At 24.1% G+C, this 15,701-nt stretch overlaps 6 protein-coding genes across 6 annotated transcripts; 4 read left to right on the forward strand and 2 right to left on the reverse strand.

Moving 5' to 3' along the window:
- Nucleotides 1-980: 980 nt before the first annotated feature.
- Nucleotides 981-3,227, forward strand: DICPUDRAFT_84807 (uncharacterized protein; the record flags this gene model as incomplete). Its single annotated transcript, XM_003294277.1, has 1 exon — nt 981-3,227. The coding sequence occupies one exon, from the start codon at nt 981-983 to the stop codon at nt 3,225-3,227; it is 2,247 nt and encodes a 748-aa protein (XP_003294325.1).
- A 394-nt stretch (nt 3,228-3,621) lies between these two features.
- On the forward strand, nt 3,622-6,054 carry DICPUDRAFT_84808 (uncharacterized protein; the record flags this gene model as incomplete). Its single annotated transcript, XM_003294278.1, has 1 exon — nt 3,622-6,054. One exon carries the CDS (start codon nt 3,622-3,624, stop codon nt 6,052-6,054), a length of 2,433 nt encoding a protein of 810 aa, XP_003294326.1.
- Nucleotides 6,055-6,342: 288 nt separating this feature from the next.
- Nucleotides 6,343-7,934, forward strand: DICPUDRAFT_84809 (uncharacterized protein; the record flags this gene model as incomplete). The annotated part of the gene is made up of 3 exons (XM_003294279.1): nt 6,343-6,404; nt 6,528-6,649; nt 6,718-7,934. The coding sequence occupies 3 exons, from the start codon at nt 6,343-6,345 to the stop codon at nt 7,932-7,934; spliced, it is 1,401 nt and encodes a 466-aa protein (XP_003294327.1).
- A 2,674-nt stretch (nt 7,935-10,608) lies between these two features.
- Nucleotides 10,609-10,839, reverse strand: DICPUDRAFT_43262 (uncharacterized protein; the record flags this gene model as incomplete). The annotated part of the gene is made up of 1 exon (XM_003294281.1): nt 10,609-10,839. A coding segment is annotated over one exon (231 nt), but the record flags the coding sequence as incomplete, so codon positions are not given.
- A 938-nt stretch (nt 10,840-11,777) lies between these two features.
- On the forward strand, nt 11,778-12,247 carry DICPUDRAFT_84811 (uncharacterized protein; the record flags this gene model as incomplete). Its single annotated transcript, XM_003294280.1, has 2 exons — nt 11,778-11,952; nt 12,054-12,247. The coding sequence occupies 2 exons, from the start codon at nt 11,778-11,780 to the stop codon at nt 12,245-12,247; spliced, it is 369 nt and encodes a 122-aa protein (XP_003294328.1).
- Nucleotides 12,248-13,959: 1,712 nt separating this feature from the next.
- Nucleotides 13,960-14,565, reverse strand: DICPUDRAFT_93201 (uncharacterized protein). The gene is made up of 3 exons (XM_003294282.1): nt 14,465-14,565; nt 14,188-14,295; nt 13,960-14,102 (listed from the first exon to the last, which is right to left on the reverse strand). The coding sequence occupies exons 1-3, from the start codon at nt 14,549-14,551 to the stop codon at nt 14,067-14,069; spliced, it is 231 nt and encodes a 76-aa protein (XP_003294330.1). The 5' UTR covers nt 14,552-14,565; the 3' UTR covers nt 13,960-14,066.
- Between the last annotated feature and the right edge of the window lie 1,136 nt (nt 14,566-15,701).

Raw genomic sequence — 15,701 nt, forward strand, 5'->3', positions numbered from 1 at the left:
TATAAAAATTAATTAACACAAAAAAAAGTAAATAAAATAACAAAGGTATAATAAATAAATAAAAAAAAAAGTAAAAAAATAACAACAATTGATAAGATATATAAAATTCATATTATTTTCTTTTTCTATTTCTATTTCTTTTTCTATTTTTTTTTTTTATTTATTTTTTCAATATATACCATTATATAATAGTACATAAATTATTTATTAAATCTACAGTCAAAAAAAAACCCATATATATAAATATACATGTAAATAAATAATCATTTTTCTTTCTCTTTTTTTTCATTATTTTTTTTCATTATTTTTATTTTTTTATTATTTTTTGCGATCACATTTTTTATACAACACACATTCAAACATATTTTATTTTATACACTATACACAAAGAAACAACAAACCAAATAATTAAAAAAAATAAATTAAAACAAATAAAAAAAAAAAAAAAAAAAAAATAAATAAATAGATTATAAACAATTAAAAAATAACAATATTAATGTGTTTTTTGTAATTTAGTAGTCGTTAAAGAAACAAAATAAATAAGTAAATAAAAATAAAATAAAAATAAAATAAAACAAATAAAATAAAATAAAATAAAATAAAATAAACAAATTAAATTAAATTTAATCAATAATACAATAAATTTAATTTTAAATAAAAACAAAAACTTTATATCATTATATTTTTTTCCTTTTTTTTCCCCTTTTTTATTACATAATTAAAAGTAATCAAAAAATAAATAATAAAATAATCACACACACCCAAAATAAAATATTTTATAAAAATATAAAATTTTAAAATTAACACTAGTTTTTATTTTTTTTATTTTTTTTTAATTATTATTTTTTTAGAATTTTAGAAAGAATATTGAACAAATAAAATAAATATATAAATATATAAAAATAGGAGATATAAGGAAAAAATAGATTAGTCAAAAAAAAAAAAAAAAAAAAACAAAAAAAAAATATTTTTTATAAAAAATGCGATTAGGCAATAAATATGATGGATTCGATGAATTTCAAATCAACGGTAGGCCAATAACACTTTTAAACTTATCAGAATTACAAGCAGCGGTTAGAAAGCGTGCACATAGAATTCCATCCAATTCATCAAAGGCTCAGGTTTTAAATCAACTTAGAGAGATTTTAAGAAATGAAAGAATGCAACAAGAAATGCAAAACGGTAACAATGGAAATGGTATTTCAGGTAACGGAATATTAAATAATAGTAGTAATGGCATATTGGGTAGTGGCCATCATAATCACAATAATAGCAATAGTAATGGTCACCATCATATGAATGGTAACGGTAATAATAGTTTAAATAATAGCATGAGTGGTAGCAGTGGTTCTAATAGTTTAAATAATAGTATGAATAGTGTAAATAATGAAATAAATAATATAATGAATAATAACCATAATAATAGTAATGGTTTTGTAAATAATAAAATAAATAAAATAAATAATAAAAGAAACTATGAAGATTTAATACAACAACAGCAGCACCAATATAATTCATATGGATCATCATCATCAAATACTCCGCCAGGCCAGCAACAATATTATCAATCATCACAAAATATACCTCAACAACAACAACAAACAACACCACAACTACCACACTCACAATCATCATCACCCATTTCAACTCCAAGTAAAAAATATACAACCAATTCTTTTGAGAATAAAGCTTTGGAATTGGAGAGTAAAATCTTAAATTATGTTAATTTCACAACGGTTGTACAAAGATTAAATGTTACCGAGAGCATAGGCAATCGATTGGTTGTTCAATTCACTAGATTTATAGTATTAAAGGTTTTAGATAATGATAGTTTAGATACAAAGTTATCAGCCTCTAAATTGGTCAACAAGTTTTGGAGTTATTTCATTTTAGATACCCTTAAGTATGAGGAATTTTGTAATTTCTTAAAGTTTAAAATTCATTATAATCCAAATCAAGTTTATGAATCATACGAAATTAAAAAGCAGCGTTACAAGAAGACCTTAGAGTTATTAGAGTTTTATTGGTTATCATCGTTTGATACTGAAGTTTGGCCATCAGAGTTTGAGAATTCTAGTTTTTCAGGAAATAATAATGGTAACCAAAATAATAATAATAGTAGTTTCAATATTTCATTAAATGGAAGTAGTAGTCATATAGTAAATAAATTAAATAACTGTAATAGTAGTAGTAATAGCAATAACCATAACAATAATAGTAATGGAGTATCATATAATAATAATAATAATAATAGTCAATTATCATTTATAGATAAAAATGATAAAGATCAAAAAGAAAAAGATAGATTTTCAAATTCAATTAATCATTCCGAATCGTTTTATTACCAACAGCAACAACAAAGATCTATTACACCACCATCAAACATAGGCCTAAAAATACCAACCTCACCAACATTAACATTATCAGCACCAAATATTAAAACTCTCAAACCCATTCCAAAATCACCCCCAACTTCACCCACATTATTACCATCAAACAATATTTTAAATATACATAATTTAACAAAATCATCATCATCATTAAATTTTAGTAATGGAATTATAAATAATAATAATGATTTTAATGGTAATGGTATAAATAAATTTAAAAAAAGTACAAGCAGCAATGGTATAAATAATTTAATAAATAATGTTAGTGAAGATGATACAAATATGAATGGTGATTTAAATGACGACGACGATGATGAGGATGATGAGAATCACAGAGATATTCAAAGTGTTAGCAATATCATTTCATCAATTTCAAAATTTCACACATCATCAAGTAATAGTAACACCGCATTAAATTCACCCCCTTTTCACATAAAAAACAGTAATAATAATAATAATGGAAATGGGGGAAATGAAAATGATGGTGACAACGACGACGAAGAGAATGACACCAATACTGGTGACGAAAATAGCAACATCAACAACAACATACTTAGTAGTGTTAGTGGTGGGGATTGTATTACCTTAAGATGTCTTTCACAGGGTGATGAGAAACACTTTAAAGTAAATAAATTTTCGCCATTCTCAATTTTTATAAATTCCTATAAAGAATACTTTGAAAAGCAAAATCCAGATCCAGAAGGTGGTGATAGATGTTATCGTTTCTTATTTCAAGGTTGCCGTTTAAGTGAAAGTCAAACACCATATGATTTACAAATGATCAATGGTGATGTTATAAATATTATTTCATCAGTTTCAAATAATAGTTATAGATAAATCAATATAATCAAATATAATTAACATAATTATAAATCAAATATATCAAATAATAATAATAATAATAATTAAATCAAATAAAAAACAATAATTAATATAATTACTATTTATAAAATTAATTATATAATAAAAATTAAAGGTAAAATTATTGTGGTATACCCTCTCTTTTTTTTTTCTTTTTTTATTTTTTTATTTTTTTATTTTTTATTTGATTTAATTTTTAATTTTTAATTAAAATTTTTTTTTTTAAATTTTCAAAATTTTTTTTTTTAAAATCAAACACACAAATTTTTTTTTTTAAAATCAAACAATAAACAATAAACAAATAAACAATAAACAAATAAGCAAATAAACAAACAAGAAAGCAAACAAATAGGTATATATAAATATATAAATGGATAAAGAAGATTTATTTTGGAAAGTTTTTAAAAATAAATATTTACTTAATAAAATATTAGAATCATTTTCATCAATCAGTTTAACCAAATCAAGTATATACGAACCTCTAAATAGAATAAAATTTGTATCAATTACTCAATTTTCATTTATTGTACATAAAAAACTATGGAATATTCTACTGGATAAGTTAGAGTCTAATCAACTACTTTTCATAGATTCCGAACCAAGTTTTATAGAGTTTCTCAATATCTTTAAAGAAAAGCAATTTTTTTATGTCATTGAAGCTTTCGACAGGTATATGAAAAGAAATAAAATAAGTTACCCTACAGAAGTACTCTCGGCAAGTATTAAAGCATTCAATCTTTTGGCATTAAATTACTTTGGTAAATCTGGGTTCAATCAAGTTTCAAGTAAACACTATTCACTGGATCAAGCGCTATCGACTTTAGGAATATTTAGGGCTTTATTGGAAATGGATGACGATGGTAAATCAATGTCTTTGCAATTAAAAAAAACAATTTTAAGAAAAGTCGTTGAACAGGGTGAAAGGGGTGAAGATGTATTAAGGTTTTTACTGGATAATCCAAAGCACATAATAGTTGGTGATAAAAATAGTCCTTCCGAGCATAGAATACTTTTATTCTATTTTGGAAAGCTAAAGTCGTTGGATTTAAAGTATAGAGTATTGGAGTTAGACTTTATTTCAGAGTGCAGTCTATCTTTTTTTCAACATTATCATCTTACAAATTCACTTGCATTGGATCCATCACCCGAGAATATCATATTTAATATTCATCTTTTCTACAAATTGGTCAAGTTAGAACAAGTGCCTCAGGGGACTCAAGATATTATTAAAAGCATCCAAGAATCAAATGATAGCGACTTCAAATCTGAAAAAGCAGAAGAACTTGTAAGAACCATGAGGTTTGATTCAGTGCCAATAGTGAAGACCCGCAATAAAAATGCAGTCTTTAGAGACCAAACAATATGCATTAAAGTAAATAACTTTTACAGTTGTCATAATTTTGTTGTACGACCTTGCGTCGACCATTATGCAGTCTCATTGTTTACCAACAGCTTATCAGAATGCGACATCGAAAAAATTAAAGCCTATGACGAAATGGACCAAAAATACCAACTAGTTGTAGATTATATCGAAAGTTCAATAAATGAAGAATCAAGTGATAGTGGTAGTGAGGAAGGTAACGATGAAGACATTTTCGATGAAGACATTTTCGATGAAGAGGAAGAGGTAAAGGAAACAAGCCTCGAGGTTTTATATGGATCACATATCTTTTTCGGGTCTAAACCACTCGAAAGGGCTAGGGAACTTATAAACTATTTAAATGAAACTGGCTATAAAAGCTTTACTGATGGTTTGTTCAAAGTTTTTGTTATTCAATTGGTTAGTGAATATGTCAGTAAAGAAGCTTTAGAAAAGTTAAAGATAGATTTCAGTTATTTTCAAGAGGCCACAACTCAACTATTACTACTCTATGCAGCATATCATGATCTTGCAATAGTAGAGTATATAGTATCAAACCCAACATTCAATTATGATTCTGTTAAAGTTGATGAAAGCATTGTAGAGAAAATTGTAAAAAGTCAAAAATTCGATTATTTGATGTATTCATTGGATTCTGAATTCACACACTCCAAAGTAAAATCAAATGATATCATATCAATAATCAAATTGCTTTGTAGCTGTACCCCACCAGAATACCACAAATCACTGAAATCTCTTTTCAACCATTTATATAGAGTGCTTCTTTCAACACCCGACGTATCATATCAACAATTAGCATATATCCGAAATCTATTCAAGTCAGATTCAATCGAAATCAAAGAAGACCATTTTACCACATTTAACTACTTGTACATTAGATCTAACAAATTTTCGAAATACTTGGTTTGCCATCCTTATTGCCACCTAATTCTTGATGAACTGGGCCTAAATTACTATAATGCATCAAAAAATTATAATCAATTTTTGTTTTTCGATATCAAGCATGTATTAAACCCATTGGAATTCCCATTTGACGAAATATTTAATGGTAGATTCAATGAAAACAATTTCAAATCTATATTTTTAAAACTAAGAACCTCTTTCATTAAGCAAAGTATCAAATATCAAATACCAAAAACTAGTTTTTATGAAGAAGAGAAGGAATATCTACTTTGCATTTCCAGAATGGATATTCTTTTAGAAATTACCAAAGAAATCGGCTCAGTTAAATTCATAATCGATGAAAATTTTTGTAGGTCAATATCGCCTGATGAGCTCGACTATCTTTTAGAAAATATTAAAATTAATTCAGATATGTCAAGAATTTTATATAACTTTTACCAAAGAGAAAAGAGATTTGATTTAATTGCTAATAATAATTTTAATAATTTCAAAAATGATAATAATAACAATAATAAATAATTGTAATATCTAAATTTTTTTTTTTTTTTTTTTTTTTTTTTTTTTTTTAATTTTATTTTTTTATTTTTTTTAATCATTTTTTTTAAGTTTTTTTAATTTTTTTTTTTTATCAATCATTTTTTTTTTTTTATCACAAAATAATTAAAAATATCTATTTATTTTTTTAAAACAAAAACCCTCATCATTATTATTATAGAAATTTTTTTTTTTTTTGTTTATTTTGTAGTTTCTATAAATTATAAAAGCTATAATTTTAAAATTTTTATCGTTTTGAAAGATATAGTTAGAATGCATAGTGGATTTAAAATTAATGGAAAGCCAATAGAATCGTTATTAGTTCCGGAGCTTAGGTAAATATATATTTATTTATATGTTTCGGTTTTTTTTTTTTTAATTTTTATAATTATTTATTCACCAAAAATATTTTTTATTTTTTTATTTTTAATTTTAAAAAATTATCAAAAAAAATGAAGTTTGGAGATTAGAAAAAGAGGTGGAAGAATTAAAAGTAATGCTGTTAAAGAGCAAATTTATAGACAACTATTAGAACTATTAGAGAATGAAAAGGAAGAGGAGGAGGGGCAGTTTAAAAAGAGTAACTATTAATTATTTGTATACACATTTAATTATTAATTATTATATTAATATTTATTTATATAATAGAAAGAAAATCATTTAGCTCATCACCACAACAACACTTATCACCAATTTTAGTATCAAATAGATCATCGGTTTCATCAACACCAATATTATCATCACCATTAATTATTCATGAAAGAGGTAATATATTCAATTTTAAACCTTTTGATGATAATAGTAATAAATCTATATATGTTGGAAGTAAAAAAAAAATACCAACCATAGACGAGGATTATTATGAAAAAGAAAAGAATTTTATGAATGATATGTTCGATGAAGAAATTATAAATGATGATCAGAACAGAAGAATTGTAAATAATCACATCAAAAGAAACAATAGTAAAAGAAGTCGTATCAGCCCAGAAATAAATTACACAGATGCATCAGATAAAAGCGAAGAGGAGGAAAGAGAAGAGAAAAACAAAATTTACAATGCACTTAAAAATAGAGATATCAACAATGACAGTTATGAAGAGGAGGAAGAAGATGATGCAAGCGAGGAAGAGGAAGAGGAGGAGGAGGAGGAAGAGGAAGATGAAGAAGAAGAGCAGGAAGAGGAGGAAGAGGAGGAAGAAGATGAGGATATAGAAGAAGAGGAGGACGAAGAATTACAAGAGGTAGATAGCGAAGAGGATGTTGCCGAATTATCTGAAGATAATGAAGAAGAAGGTAGTCAAATAAGCAATAAGAGAATGAGCCTTCAAAACAAACTTTCAATTGATCCAAATGAATTAGAATCTAAAATTTTAAACAACTTTGTTTCAAATCAAACATTGATACAAAAAACTCATCCAAATTTAGGTTCCGATCTAGTTAGGGAGTATGTAAGATTTATGATATTAAAAATATTAGAAAATGACCTTTACCCCAACACACCATCAAAGCTAATGCCCCCACCATTTATCTATGATATATGGTCACTACATATACTCTCAACTACCAAGTATGAAGAGTTTCAAGCCAATATTCAATTTAAAATACCACACGACCCAGATAATTTCACCGATCATATTTCAATCATAAGGAGCAAGTACTGTAAAACAGTAGAAACATACATTAAACATTTCAAAAAAAACCCCACAGAGGAATTACCAGATGTGTGGATTGACCCATCCACCTTGTTATCAAATGATCAATATAAACCAAAAGTTAAAAAAATAAAACAATCAAACAATAAAATAAAAAATAATATAGACAATAGCAATAATATTAATAGATATAGTATTGGATTAAAAATATAAATGTAATAAATAAAATAGTTTCCTTTTTTTTTTTTGTAGTTTTTATAATTATTTTATATTTTTTTATAATTTTATTTATTTTTATTTTTTATTATTTATTTTGAGGTCCATAATGTTGAATAAACAAATCATAAATATAATCTTTATTTGTGCTTTTAATAATATTTAAATAATTTGATAAAATTGAATCAATAATATTGACGTTGTCAGTTTGATTTTTTTTAAATTCGATAACTAAATCGACATATTCTTGAATTTGTTCAAAATCTAAAATATAAAATACTGAATAATTAAAATCAGTAGAGTTGATTAATGCTTCAATTTGATTTTCTTGAATTGGTACACTTTGAATAAGCTTTTTATATTCTGTGAAAAATAAATCGAATCTCTTTATATCTAAATAATAAACCAATTCATCCTTCATATTTCTGTGAATATCTGGTACTGCAACTAAAGCTGCTAACACTTGGTCAAATGATGAGTTGAAAATAAAGTCAAATGTAAAGACATTTGGGTCTAAAAACTCCATGATATCTGTACCTGGTAAAAATGTTTCATAGTTAAAGTTAAAATCGTAGTATTTGATGAATGTGAACTCTACCATTCCTTCAAGGGTTTCTTGTAACTGTGCTTTGGACATTAAATATTTGATTAGCTTTGGTGATCTGATATTTAAATAATAGAATGCTTCGTAGAGTGTGTGACGAGAGTTGAGGAATGTTTCTAAACCTGCTTCAATAACCATTTCCCTTGCCTTAAGAACACTTTCAAGTGTTATTCCATAGATTTGAATTAATCTTCTATAGTGGTGTTGGAAAACTAAAGTTGTGGCATTAATTAAACCATGGTCATCTGTTTGAAAAGCTTTAGCAGTTCTATCTAACCAATATTTGAATGGTTCAATAACTTGTTCGTATGTAATATTTTTTTCAGTGCAAATATCAGTTGGTGTGTATAATGGGTTGGCATTTGGTCTAAAGAAACTATAGGTCTGATTATCCCATTCGAAAAGAAATTGCTCGCTATTTGCTGAAATATTAAATTTGGAGATGATAAATTCTGTGGCTGTTTGATCAAAACATACAATTGCATCAATTAAAATCTTGGTTGCACCTATTGAATCAATATCGAAAAGATGGTTGATATTTAGTTGAGCTAAAACTGAATGGTTTGGATTATTTGCGTGGCAATATCTTTTATAGATTTTTTTATAAATGTAATGGATAAGATCTTCTTTAACCTCCCCTCCATTTCCTTGATAATCGGTGCACAAACAATTGACAACTTTGATGAAATCATCATCAGATAGATTCTTAATTGAAACTCTCGATTGCTTTGAGGAGCTGATTTGTAATTTTTTTAAAGTTAAAGATAGAGGATTGTTAATAACTTGTCTCCATTTAACATTATATTCGGATACCATTATTGGAATTTGGTTTTCAATATTTTCTCTAGCAAAACGAGCCAATTCATAGGTTTTAAAAATAACTTTATCCTGCTTTCTTCTATCAATATACTCTTGTTTAAGAGAATAGAGTCCCTTTGTGCTATCCTTTATGATCCAGTTGATTGTATCTCTATCACTGATTATAAACTCGTTTGATTGACCCATAATATCTTTAAGACTTGGATGCCATTTGATAGTTGGATTTGTTAAATTATACTTTGGTTTAACATTGATAATTGCGTCAATGGCCTTCAAATAGTTCTCTTCTGTTCCCATTGAAAACACAGCTTTTCTGACTAACCATATATCGTACTTGTGTATTGTTTGCGATGTATATATATAGATAAAATTAATAATATCTTCATCATTGGACCCATTGATATTTGTGGTTATTAATTCATGTAATTCGCTTGTTTGATAGATTGAACCATTGTTGAGTGGTCTGTAGTAGCTCTCATTGATGGGTAAGTTATATCTTTGTTTTAAATATATAATTAGCTTTTCTAATTTTTTTGAATCGCTCTCTCTAAGCAATATTGAAAGTAACTCTATTTCCTTTTCTTTTTCATTCTTTCCATCTTCATTTTTGATAACTTGGTCGATTTCTTCTTGAGTTGTTTCTGGCAATTTGTAATTATTACATTTTAAGTATATTTTAAATAAGAATAAAATGAGTTCAGTTGAATAAACAATATCTTCTAAATCAGAACATTGAGATTCGAAACTTGAACGTTTAATTTTAAAATAATTTAATTCTAATAAATTTTCTCTTAGTTTATTTGATTTAATATATAAAATTTTATTAAGTGAGTCTGACGGGGTGAACGTTGATGATTTAATATTATTTAAATTTAATTCTAAAAGGTAATTTATTATGTCATCTCGTTTTGAATTATTATTTTTTTTATTTTTATTCCTATTATAAATATTATTATCACTATTATTATTACTACTGATATTACTATGTAAAGTCTTTTCATCAATAAATGCCGGGACTATTTCTTTGAATTCATTTGATTTGTTAGTTTCGATTGAATAATTTAGTAAATCCAAACTAACTGGTAATGAAAACTCTTCTGTCAATAACTTTATAACCTCTAAATTATTTTGATCGATTGCAATTGTATATAAATCTAACTTGCTTTTTATTTCGCTAATCTTTTCCTTTAAAAACACTTTGATAATTTCGAGGTCATCACACTCTGAAAATAATAAAGCTAAACCACTTTCTTCAATAGTGATATATTCTTTGTTGATTGACTTGCATTTCAATAATTGAAATTGTTTTTTAGTTACCATCCATTCTAATGATTTAATATATTTAAACTTTCTTCTATTGAAAATTGAATATTGCCTATAGTCATCATAATGATACCATTCAGTATTCTGAATTTCTTCTAATATTTTCTTTAATAAAAATTTATTTTGAAAAACTTTAAAAAAACTACTTTCATTCATTTTATTTTTTATTTAATTTATTATTTAGCTTATATTTATTTTATAGTATTGCTACTATGGCTATGGTTTTTTTAAAATAAAGAAAATAAAAAAATATGTAATTAATTTAAAAAATTAGATTAAAAAACAAAAAAAATTTTAAAAAAAATTTTAAAAAAAATAATAAAAAAATTATTACTAATTTTTTTTAAAATTTTATTAAATTTTATTAAACTTTATAATCATTTAAAATTTATATGATTTTGAGGTAAATTTTTTTTATTTTTTTTTTTTTTTAATTGAATTCAATTTTTTAATTTTTTTGCTGTAATCCAGAAATGAATTGCTATATAGTTTATCAAATATTTTAATTTAAATTTAGGTTACAAAATTGCCTTTTTTATAAATTAAATAAATAATGATAATTTATTAAACAAATAAAAAAAATAATTTTAGTTGTGTTTAAAAACTTTTCTTGAAAAAATTTAAATTTAATTAAAAAAAAATTTTATTAAACTAATTTGGCAAAGTCTATATTTTCAAATAAAAACCCCACCCCACAATAATTTTTATTTTATTTTATTTTTTTTTTTAATTTTTTTTCATATTCCGCATCTATTAAAAAACAAATTTATTAATTGTCTTTAATTTTTTTTTATATAAATTATAATTTTTTAATTTCATTTTTTTTTTTTCTCTTCATTGCATTTTATATACACATTTTATTTTATTCATACTACACATACAATTTATATACACATATATATATCTATTTATATTTTACATACATATTTTATTTACATTTAGTAACTTCACCAATTTTTTTTTTATTTTTTTTATTTTTATGTTGAATAATATTTTTTTTTGCAACAATACCAAAACAAACACCACAATCACAAAAAAAATCACAAAAACCAGTTCCACAACAAATAGTACAACCAACACCAACTCAAAAACCAATGCCACAATACTCCCCATATGCTAGTACTTTTGCTCCAGTATACCGTTATCAATCAAGACAACAACCAAAATCACAACAAACACCACAACATACCCCACAACAACAACTAAAACCAACATTCACTTCACAATTTATTGAAGGACCTTCAATTGAAGAATATGATGAAGAACTTGGTGAGTGGGTCACAATATACACCTCACAACCAACACCACAACCAATGACCTCATCCGATTACCCATCTTTTATGCATCAGAATCCAGATACAATTCTACAGGTGCACCAACACAATCATATGAGGGAATGGTTGAGGGGTCATCAATAGAAGAATTTGATGAAGAACTTGGTGAGTGGGTAACAATATACACCTCACCTGCAACTTTCGCACACTATACACCACAACCAACATCAAACTACCCAACCTTCTATGCACCAGGATCAATATTCGATTCTACAGGTGCATCAACATAATCAAATGGGGAAAATGAAAAACTTGGAGAATGAGCCCCACTACACACCTCAATATAATTAAAAACATTTAAAAAAACAACTTGGTCTTTTTGTATACAAAAATTACAAAACGATCCATTTCAAACCGTACTGATAATCTCAATATTATTTAGGTAAAATATCATATGTATTTATATTTTTTTTTAATATTAAACCATTTATTAATATTTGTTTTAAACATTTAGATATATTACTATAACTCACTCTACGAAATAACCCAATTGACTTAATATGTCAATAGTCACACACATAACAACCCACTTTGTATTATATTTTTTTAGGTTTTTTATAAAGTTATCAATTGTAAGTTTATAATATATATTATTTAATGGTTTTTTAATTTATTATTAATATAATTATTAGTTAGTAAATATTTAGTAGGTTAATATATTAGTAGATGATATCAACTCTTTAAAATCAATTAAGGTAAAGATTCAAAGAGTGTACCAGAGACTGCAGCAATCAAATTGGCCCTAATGAAGTTTTCTATTGATGGTTATAATACATTCGAATAGTTTTAGATAAAGAAAAGATTTGGTGGTCACTATTCTGCGCCTGCCCCCAAATATCAACTATAGAATCCCAGTAAAACCTATCATTTTATCATAACAATGATATATATTTACAAGTCAAAAGTGGCAAAATCATCAATTGTCCATTTGCTATAGGGCAAAGATTATATCATTAATAAATAGAAAAAATAGTAAGATGGAAATTCATATCAACACCATAACCAATTAGTACAAATTATAGACAATGTATATCATAAATAATAATCAATATTATAAATACAAAAAAAAAAAAGAAAATAAAAAAATTATAAAATTAAAAAATAATAACAAATAAAACATGAATCATCTTTATAAAAGCAATTGATCCATTAGACATCAATAATATTAAAGAACAAAGATTATAATACATTCATATTAATCAAATACTTCAACTTTAATCAATACTATAAATATATTTTAGACAATATATTATATTATATTATATTATTAATCAATATTATAAATAAAAGAATCAAACTAATATGTACATCATATACTAAAAAAAAAAAAAAGAAAACTGGAAAATTGCATTTTGGTTTTTATTTTTAAATAAATTATAATAAATAAAATATTGTTTCATTATTTATTTAATTTTTTTTTTTTTTTTTAAAAAAAAAGTAAATTAACTGTTCAATAAAATAAGTTTTATTTAAAATTCTAGAATTATAATATTCTCTATTTTTATTTTATTGGATTATTAATATTCCAATCATTGCATCAGATTGTGTGAAATAAATTTTTTTGTTTTGGGAAAATTTTAAATAAAATTTTTTTTTTTTACACAATTTTATATTTTTATGTATACTCTGGTCAACATTTTTATATATATTCTGAATATTTTAATTCCACATTATTATTGTGACATTCATGTCTAATTAAACATTTAGGTAATATATCAACAACTAAATGGAGAACAATGCACAAAATTTCTCATAGTCAAATGGTGAATCTGAGAATAATCTTAAAACACTTTTTCTAAACCTAAAACTTAATCATAAATCCAAAATAAGAAACAAAACAAACCTATATATGCTGCATTAAATATTTAATCTTGGGTACCCAAATTAAAAAAAAAATTAAAAATAAATAAACTTGAACATTGTGTCATTGCACCTTATATTTGAAATTTATATTTATATTAACAATTATTTATTTTTTTTTATTTTGAACTTGAATTATATTATTATTATTATTATTATTACTAAATTATATTATAATGATAAACGAATTTAAGCATTTTTCTTTTTTTCAGCTTGGTATTTGACCTGTATTTATTTTAAAAAAAAATAGAATTAGTAAATTTGTAAACTAAAATGAAAATGAAAATAAAATATGTTAAATGATTCTTACAACTAAGAATGGGTAGGCAAAGAAAGCAGCACAGGCACCTAATTTAACAGCTAATGAAATTGAAGCTTGGAGATTTGGGTTCATGCCATATTCTGATGAGCCGAGTTCCTATTAAAATAAAAAATTTATATAATAGATTAATAAATTATTATTAATAGATATAGGTATTGATATTTATGGTTATTGTAATTTAATGTTGTTATTACTATCATGTAATTATTATTCCTATAAAAAAAACATATATTAAAAATCTTTTTTTTGGTGTTATTTTACATACATGGTGTTCGTGACCGTGACCTCTTCTGGCTAATTTTTGGTTTCTAATTGATCTTCTGGCGAGTTGGGCTAATCTTAATGAGTTCATTTTGGATGTTGTGTGTAATAATGAAAAAAAGAAAAAAGAAAAAAAAAAAGGAAAAAAATTAAAAAAAATTTTTTAAAAAATTTTTAAAAAAAATAATTTTTTTTTATTTTTTTTTTATTTTTTAAAAATGATTAAAGTTCGAAAAAATCATTTTTTTTTTTTTTTTGTGTTTTCAATAAATTTCATTGATAGTTTACATATCTAATATTAAAATATACATAATAATAATAATAATTTATCAAAAAAAAAATAATTAAATAATAAGAATAGAGATAATTAGTATATAATGCATTAGCAATACATATACCGCATTTTATTTTTTTATTTTTTTGTTTTTTTTCATTTTATAAATAAATATATTTTCATACACCCATATGTTACAATAGTTTGTGTTTCGGATTGTATTTCTTTATTGTTGTCTATTAATGCAATTGGCACCTGGACTAGCTCTTACAGAACCATTACAGGTAATGTTGGTTCTTGGTTCTAATGTTGGGCCATTGTTACTGTTACTTCTAAGTTGTTTTCTTGTATTTGATTTGACGGTAAAACTATTTGATGTAATGTTGGCTGTTTGGTTTTAATAATAATCGTTAATATAATAGTTTATTTTTAAATTTCAATTTTTAGAAACAACTTACCAATAATTGTCATTTTGTTATTTATTTATTATTTAGAAATAATCGCTTTTATTTATTTGTTTTGTTTTGAAATATTTGGTAAATTTTTTGTATTTATATCAATTTAAAAAAAACAAAAAAACAAAAAAAAAAAAAAATCTTTAATAACCTTTACAATATTTAATAACATATATAATCAAAGTTGTACAGTTATATTTGTATATATACAGTTATATTTGTATATATACAAATATATTTATATTTTAAATGCCATGTGTTACAATTATTTTTGACAGTTATAACAAAGCACTTCACTCACACATCATCACAAAAAAATCAAATTATAAAATAAAAAAATAAAAAAATAGAAACAAGAAAAACATATCATTTTAAATGACATATAAACCCTTTTTTTTTTTTTTTTTACGAAATTGATATATTTTATTTTATAATTATAGATTTAAACAATGTGACTTGTGTCTTTATAATTAATATTAACACAAAAATAATGCAAAAGAAAACAAAAAAAT

Source organism: Dictyostelium purpureum (genome assembly GCF_000190715.1).
Source record: "Dictyostelium purpureum unplaced genomic scaffold DICPUscaffold_539, whole genome shotgun sequence".
Lineage (NCBI taxonomy): Eukaryota > Evosea > Eumycetozoa > Dictyosteliales > Dictyosteliaceae > Dictyostelium > Dictyostelium purpureum.

Excerpts from the sequence above, each read along its gene's own strand:
- DICPUDRAFT_93201 (XM_003294282.1), bottom strand. The coding sequence starts at position 14,551 with ATGAACTCATTAAGATTAGCCCAACTCGCCAGAAGATCAATTAGAAAC. Across the intron at positions 14,296-14,464 it reads GTCACGGTCACGAACACCAT|GAACTCGGCTCATCAGAATA; the intron begins GTATGTAAAATA and ends TTATTTTAATAG. Across the intron at positions 14,103-14,187 it reads TTGCCTACCCATTCTTAGTT|GTCAAATACCAAGCTGAAAA; the intron begins GTAAGAATCATT and ends AAATAAATACAG.